At 42.3% G+C, this 7,914-nt stretch overlaps 2 protein-coding genes across 4 annotated transcripts in view; both read right to left on the minus strand.

Annotated features, from left to right (window-relative positions):
- otud7b (OTU deubiquitinase 7B) overlaps positions 1–1,992 on the minus strand; it is a 35,147-nt gene extending 33,155 nt beyond the window's left edge. For both annotated transcript variants that reach the window (XM_035607508.2, XM_035607507.2), the window contains exon 1: positions 1,800–1,992. The gene's annotated coding sequence lies outside the window, so the exon portion shown is untranslated. The remainder of the gene's footprint in view (positions 1–1,799) is intronic.
- A 372-nt stretch (positions 1,993–2,364) lies between these two features.
- rbm8a (RNA binding motif protein 8A) lies at positions 2,365–6,722 on the minus strand. Of its 2 annotated transcripts, none has more exons than XM_035608814.2 (6): positions 6,574–6,722; positions 5,877–5,936; positions 5,679–5,756; positions 4,647–4,783; positions 3,350–3,486; positions 2,365–2,852 (listed from the first exon to the last, which is right to left on the minus strand). In XM_035608814.2, the coding sequence occupies exons 1-6, from the start codon at positions 6,638–6,640 to the stop codon at positions 2,804–2,806; spliced, it is 528 nt and encodes a 175-aa protein (XP_035464707.1). In that variant the 5' UTR covers positions 6,641–6,722; the 3' UTR covers positions 2,365–2,803. The 2 variants fall into 2 exon arrangements, with proteins under 2 accessions (XP_035464707.1, XP_035464708.1); XM_035608815.2 differs by having other exon boundaries at positions 6,580–6,681.
- Positions 6,723–7,914: the final 1,192 nt, after the last annotated feature.

Here is a 7,914-nt window from a genome sequence, read left to right on the forward strand (position 1 = left end):
ATGGTCGTAAATTGATTTATCTAGTGCCGAATCATTCACAAACAGGCCTCTATCATCTGATTACTGACAAAGTGTCTGAACTGTGTTTTTGTAGTGTTGAGTGGTAGAAATGGGGACATTATGACGACGGATATTTCTCCCTGCGTACACCATGCCAGCTTGGAACCTGAACCGCATTAGGAAGGATGCTACACCCTCCTCCACTTAAAATATTTGCCCGAGGTCCTCTCCGTGCTGCTGTGTGCATCAATATGTTCCTTGAAGGACTCGCATGCTGACGCCCGACAGTGCAACCTCATACACACCCTCACGGAGACTATGCAGCAGGGGTACGGAGCTTCTTCAAGCTGCAAGGTGGACCCCAGAGCCGGCAGGCGACAGCGCACTGGCTAAGCGAGTGATGGATCAAAGATCAAATCCAATGGCTCATATTCAGCAGTATTAAACCGGGAGTTCATAAGTGTACTTGGCAACTGTCACCCTGCACAGCCACTGGAATGAGTGAAAACAAAAGGGGGGGGGGGGGGGGGTGGTCTGTGGTGGGTTCCTTTTACCTACATCACAAGAACTTGTTTCTTGGGGTGTCCCATCGACCGTGCAAGTTGAGGCTCCTTCTGGCTGCTGCATGCCCTCCCAACAACATAAACAAAGAGTGGCCCCGCGGGCCACAGGGGCCCGTGCCTCTGTCCCACTTCCCATGTTGACCGTCCGTCCTGGCGGCGGGGGTGGTGGTGGTGGTGGTGGTGGTGGTGTCCCAGCAAAACAAACGCGAGACGTGAATAATTCAAGGCAAAGTGTAAGGCAACCCTCTCCCCACGCGGGAAATGACGACAAATGCCCCCCCCCCCAGTCCCGGGTTTCACAACGAGCATATGAAGCCTCCCGACGACGAGCCGACGACGAGCCAGCCCAGGCGGTGTAGTCACACGCGTCGGAGGGGCTGCGAGGTGTCGGGGAAGAAACGCCCCAGCGACGCACATTTGACTCACTCGGCCGAGTTAAGTCACGTAACGCCGGCCTGATGGGAACCGGTCGTTCCGCTGTTGGGGCGTGAGAACGCGCGCACGAGCGGCCGCCGACACTAAGCCGGTGCTTTAAGCAAATGTTACGTCACGCGTGCGCCTTAGACAAAAACACCAAAAAAACGGCCGCGAGATAATCTGGATCGTGACTGCGAGCCCTTCGGAACGCCGGCTGATAAAATGCAAAATCAAGTGGTGCCCTTTGGCACAACTTTAAATGTAGCGATTAGGCTGCACAACTATCGCTGACAGCTGGGAAAAGAAAAGAAAAAAAGAGAGCAAGGGGGGAACAAAAAGACAAGCTAATGCAACGTTCAAGCAACCAGTAGTGTTCAGCAACCTGCTCCCTGCACACGAATCCATCTCAGCGCCTACGATGATGATGATGATGACGATGATGAGGATGATGTCTTGTCCTACATGTTAACTCTGAGCCGGCTATTATGACCACGACTATTCACTGAAACTAAATATAAACGAACAATACACATGCTTACATAAACGCATTCGAGGCGTTCGAAACGCATGGAGTCCGTGCACCGCTTCAAGCCCAGCAACTTTATTTTCAGACCCCTCGAATTCTGCATTTTTGGAGAACCACTGCGCTACGCGCGCAGGGATTTTCGTTTCGGATGAGTGTTGTTTTTTATTTGAAGTAAGCAGACCAACCCCATAGCGTTTGGCTACTAGCAAGTGGGCTACATCAAGCCTGGCTAATCAGCGGCTAACGCTAGCGAACGTGAACGCTAGTAGCCACAGTATCCCTTTACTGCTTACCTTGTGCGGCGTCGCAGATGTTGTTTTCGTCGTCCCATTAAGTTGCCCGGCAAAGTTGCTCAGCTCGCAGAAAACCTAACCGCCTCCGAGACCGACGAGTCCAAACTTTTTTAGCATCTTTGTATGTGGAACTGTGCGTAATATCCCAAACCGGACCACAACCGACAAAGTAATTTCTCCACCACTTACAACAACAACGTCAACCGATGGGTTGACCCGGCCCCCCGACGAGTAGCCAGCCATTCAGAGAGGGGCATCTATATGACTGACGCTAAGAAGAACCAATGGGCATTCTCGGGGGCTTAGCCTGACGTTCTCGAGTAGAGCAAGCACCCAATGAGAAAGACCAAACACAAAGCGTTCATCCGCCAATTGGCTGCAGAGAAAGAAGGGGCCAGGGGTTTTGTCCGAGTAGCCTATGAGTGTTGCACCGAGTCCGGAGTGACAGGTGCTTCAGAGTTCACTAAATAGCCTGGGCGTCACCATTGCCTGGGTGAGGTCATCTGGGATGATGTAAACCCTACGTCATTAGCAGTATTTAACAAACTGCACAATAGGCAAAACGTTTGGCTTTTAAAAAAAGGTTTTTATTTTTCTCCAAGTCATATAAAACAAAACACTCCAGCATAATAAAATGCACATAACAATGAGCAAACAGAATTTTTTTTAAGTGAACACAAACATGGATTAACCTACAAGCTGGCTGTTGAAGGTAAAAACAGAGTTTCACGGATTGTGGTTGAAAAGAATTTCCGTCTGTTGCATTGCTAAGATGCATCAACAATTTACAATAAATTGCAAATGATGCTATTAGACAGCTTTATTCTTTAGGTTTCCATCTCTTACCCAATCTCCTTACCCCACTACATGAAGCACACAACTACATGCCATACAACTGTTACGGAAAAATATTGTCAAACATTTTTGAGACTGGCTTCGAATGAGACGATGACAAGATTATAAACTGCCGGACAGGGTGAATGACGCCCTCTCTGGCCAATGACTCAACGCCGCCTCCTGTCTGGGCTTCTGCTGCGTCTCCGTCCACCAGTCCTAGGACAAAACATATGACAGAGTATTTAGTCAACTTTTGGAACAGAATTTGATTAGTCAAAGTCGTGGCCCGTCATAAACACCAATCAATTGAATAAACTGACTGGAAAAAATTGAGTATATTTGTCACTGCTGCCCATGCCAACTCCTTCTTTTTGCATTACAATATCAATAAAAACTGTTTCAAAATAAAATATACATATATATATATATATACATATATATATATATATGAATTTAGTGTTCCTCTTTTAAAAAACATGAATAATTTTGATGGCACTTTTAATTCATCTAGATAGTCTCAAAAGCTGTCCTGTCAACCTTTATCCACTCAAATATCCAATTGCTGAGTGATAGAGGAAACAAAGATCACAGTAATGTGAAATAAGTAAAATTTCAATATTTTTCAAACATTGAAGTTTGCAACGTGAAATTATGAAAAAGCCCCTTTTACCAGCAACTTAGTGCCACCACAGACAAACGCACACCACCCTCACCTCCTCTTGTTCTTGGGGGGCCCTCTGACGAATCCCCAGTCGACGCTGATAGGCTGGCCCATCATGTCCTGAGCGTTGAGCCCTTCCATTGCTGCCTGGGCCTCTTTGTACGTCTCATATTCGACCAGTGCATACCCCTTGGGACAGTTATTTGGACATCAAGTGAGAAATTGCATATTTTTGGCAACACCACTTTTGAATTTGGTAATATTTTACAACTCTAAAACAAAATAGAAAAAAACACAACCAACACAAAATATTCCTTAAATTGACTGGTGTAACAGTCTGGCAGAATCACACTGAGCAAACACAATTTCAACTTAGCCTTCGACTAAGTGTAATCAACACCATACATCTTGTGTCTCTGAATCACAGAAAAGACGATAAATTACATACATCATGTAACCCTTCCAAGAGTTTGCTTTGATGAAATTACTCTACATAAAGTTTCAGCTCAACTCGTTCTATTCTTACTTCATACACTAAGCAATGCCGCCACCTTGTGGCTCAGAAGAAAGTTGATACAAACTGGACAACAAAAATTCAATGTCAATGAGTCAGCTTGTAGCATCTTTTCCAGAGTGAAGAATGTTGCCATTAGCAAGAAGCTGTGTAAGCAAGTTTTAAATACTAGCGTCGATAAAGTAAAGGCGTCTGGGTTTGTAGGAACAACAAATAGGTCCTTTTAACAGACAGGGAAATTAATTGCCTCTATTATATTCAAGTTAGACAATTTAATAGGACATATACTGTTCCATCTACTTTCCATTTGGAAATAATTTAACACTACAAGTAGGCTGACTCAGAGAAACTGAGCCGTTGCTCAATGTTCTGGTTGAGTCAACATGATGTTTAGAGCTCATCTCAGTGTAGTTCGAGCCAACGCATTTTTATTAAAGACCGTTGCCTCATTTAATGGCATAAATGGCCAACAAATTAGTTGTACTGCCTAGTGTTGCACAAACAGTAGATAGGTACTACTGACATAGGACATGGTTCTGCTGTTTTTCATTTCTTCATTTTTCCCCCATTTTATACCAGTGCATTTGGCCTTTTTGACCCGTGCTTTTAATTAGTCGAAGCAATACATATGCAGTTTAGAATCCAAGGTGACCATAAATTGATTAGTTAGAAAATTTGATGTAATGGGTAAAATATCTCAAGCAAGTGTCCTAGAGGTTGTGTCAATACAAAAACATTAACAACTGTTAACGGGATTACTGGACGGCTCTTCAGTTAGAAGTAGGACAAAACAAAACTCACAAACATGCTTATGACACATGTTCATTAATCTCACCTTGAGGTAGCCTGTTCTGCGGTCAAGGTTGAGGTGAAGGTTCTTAATCTCTCCGAACTCAGAAAATTTGTCATGGATGTCTTCCTCAGTAGCCTCTTCATGTACACCTGTCACAAACAGGATCCATCCCTCCACAGCTGCAACATAAAGACAAGAACAGGGATCAGGGGACAAATAATAAACCAACCAGCACTTTCAACTAGTGATATTTCAAAAAGAGTTATGATCACTAGATTCATAGAAAGAGAGAGAGACTGGGTGTTTGGTATCCTAGCTCATATATTATGGGACATTAACCTGAGGTTAGATCAGCAAACTAAATATATTTATTCTCTAACACACTTTACTCACATACAACTGTGGCTTGATTTGTTCCTGTTTATCGCTAGAGATTTTGCTTTGTGTTAGTTGTATTGTATTTAGGCAACAGGTTTTATCATCTTTTGTGTCTGCAAAGTACTTTGTAATCCTGGTTTTAATACGTACTACAAATAAAAAATGTTGCTAACTTTACTCATTCTGTCTAAAAGTAACAAATAGACACTGGTCACAGCTAAATGGCCACTTCCTCAAAAGCCATTGAGAATAAACTCAAAACGAATCTAACCCTTAAAAAAGGACTATACTAAGTACTTCTGTACACATAATGTAGGTCACTACCAATCATAAACATTGTTAAAGAAAATATAAAGTATGAGAAAGTAACGCATATCGATAAATGTTACATTGGTTCACTTGTTAAGTGAATAATGACGTTTGAATTTTCCTTTATACTTGGATAGGAAAGACACAACTTTGGGCATAAAGCAAACAGACTATTTTATAAGATGGATATTTAAGTGCAGATCTTTTAAAATAGTCTTGCGAAATTGGCCGCGATTGGGACTGAACAAAGCCAATAGGGGGTCACAATGAACACATTTCGTGCATTAGTTTAACAAACAGCAGTGTTAACACAACAGAGACCGTAGCTCGAGACTTCATCCCGTTGGCTCACAGTTAGATTATTATACTATGAACGGCAGCACTTACATCTCTGAGGGCCTGGCTCGTCCCCATCCTGCTCCACTGTATCATAGTCCTCTTTGATTCTGGACCTGGCTCCTTCCTCTGCAAACAGACACACAGAGAAATACTTCACAAAGACATACTACTAGACTTCTGACCGGGCTGTACAAGTCGTTAAACAGATCTCCCGTGGAACCCCCTTCACAACAGTTGGTTACTCACCCGAGCCGAAGCCTCGTCCTTTCCTCTTCTTGGCCTTCTCCTTCAGTTTGTGGATGCTCTCTGGAGAGGGAAGACGGAGTCAGGTCAAAACAACGCAAGGCAGGCTGCTGCTGCTGCTGCTGCTGCTGCTTCCTTTCCTGCCTCCCATTAGTTTGGTTTCTGCAACTTGAAAGTAGTGTAATCTAGCGAACGCTATAGTAGCACCAAACGTACACTAAAACCATCAAACACGCATGTTGTAAAAAAAAAAAACATACCACTTTTGAAAAATGTGCAGTTTAATGAGGGTAACTTTGGCGTAGCTGTTAGCTTCAACGGGGCAGAACTAGCTTGTTAGCGGCGGCTAATAACACGCCAAGTAACCCAGCTCGTATCTTCCTGGCGTAGTAAATCGTGCCGTCGGGCTATGTAACATACCTTACGAGATAGTTTAACCGGTCAAATGCAAAAGTGGCCGTTGGCTGGCCTAGCTAGCTAGTAGAGAAGTTTGAATGAACCATCAATGCGTCGCCAAACTACTGCTAGCTCGATGCTAGCTCGTTAGCATTTTTCAGGCCTACAACCACGCAGGCTGCGTTCGCCGGATTTTCCGGCCAAGGCCTCTTTTTTCCCCCCGTTGCCCGCAACATTTACGCGCCGTTCGAACGCCCGTGTTAAGGAGCATCTGCCGCTAGCGGGTATCGATAATAATTTTTACCATCACCATCCTCATCCATAGGAAAGTCCTCGCCTCCCGCTTCGTGAAGATCCAGAACGTCCGCCATGATGCCTGTGCGCGTCTCCGACTGATCTACGGAACGTGCGTACGCACAAAGAGTACACGGGGTCGGCGGATGTTGGGGCGGATGTTGCCACTTTGCGTAAAAATACGTAAAGGAACGACCGTGAATGTGTAACTTTGTATGAATGAAAACCAGTTTGACTTGTTAATAATGCATTTTTGTTGTTGCTACACGAGGTTGTGCATAGTGTGTTTGTGTTTGTTTATCTTAGCTCAGCTTTACTATGTAATACATAAAGTAATGTTATGGTATATTGTGTGAGACTCATCAGTTGCCTTGGATCAACTCATGTACACGAATTCTAATAGGAAAAACTTCCACAGGACCCCAGTGTGAAAGATAAAACAAAAACATATATTCCACAATTCGTTAATCCTTACAGGAGCATTCTTTATATATCATTATTCTTATTTTTTGCGATTCGTATATTTTTACATTTGTTTTTGTATATATTGTGTATATATGTTTAAAGTTACACTGCTGTTACACCAGAATTTCCCAGCTTCGGATAAATAAAGTAACTATCTATCAATCTATCTATCTATCTATCTATATAGAATTTGTTATTGTGTGTAGTGTTTCTATTTTATCTTATTTACCTCAGATTCTGTTTTCTTTTGTTATTTTACTTCTTTTTACATGTTCCCCTTGTGCTGTCACGGTTTTGTGGTGCTGTGGCAAATGTTATGAAGGAAAATAATAAATAATTCTAATATATTTAAATACATAAGTAAATTAAAAAATTAAGTTTGCGATGAAAGACGCCAGTTATGTCTTTCTACATTTATTTATTTATTTATACGTGTATTCATTTATAAAATTTTACATTTATCCATCTATTTATTTAGACCTAATTTTTACACGTCATTGTTTTTGTCCTTCATAAAATGTGAGTTTCCCCTACAGGGATCAATAAAGGTACAACTTATTTTATCTTATCTCATTTTATCTTTTTTATTTGCTGTACCTTTGTCTAAGTGTATCTGTGTATAAGTTCACTGAGAGCCACTAGAAACAAAAGTCAAACGTAGAGTCAATCGTAAATCAATGAGCAAATATAAAAATACATAATTACAAAGACATATAGACATCAGTATGATGGGGTGCACGACGCAGTGAGTTTTATTGCTTGATGTTAACTCTTGTTGAGTAGCATGTGCCCAAGACCTGTAACTTCAGGGCTACATATTTTGGACTACAGAAATCATTATATGATATTTGAGTATATGCTTGTTAATTACCTTTTTTTCTTACAC

Source organism: Scophthalmus maximus, chromosome 20, assembly GCF_022379125.1.
Source record: "Scophthalmus maximus strain ysfricsl-2021 chromosome 20, ASM2237912v1, whole genome shotgun sequence".
Lineage (NCBI taxonomy): Eukaryota > Metazoa > Chordata > Actinopteri > Pleuronectiformes > Scophthalmidae > Scophthalmus > Scophthalmus maximus.

What these genes read in the sequence shown, in the direction of transcription:
- rbm8a (XM_035608814.2), bottom strand. Translation starts at nt 6,640, where the DNA reads ATGGCGGACGTTCTGGATCTTCACGAAGCGGGAGGCGAGGACTTTCCT. An exon ending in TATGGATGAGGATGGTGATG is followed by an intron (nt 5,937 to 6,573) that starts GTAAAAATTATT and finishes TTCCCTCTCCAG; the next exon opens with AGAGCATCCACAAACTGAAG. An exon ending in CCCCCCAAGAACAAGAGGAG is followed by an intron (nt 2,853 to 3,349) that starts GTGAGGGTGGTG and finishes GTTTTGTCCTAG; the next exon opens with GACTGGTGGACGGAGACGCA.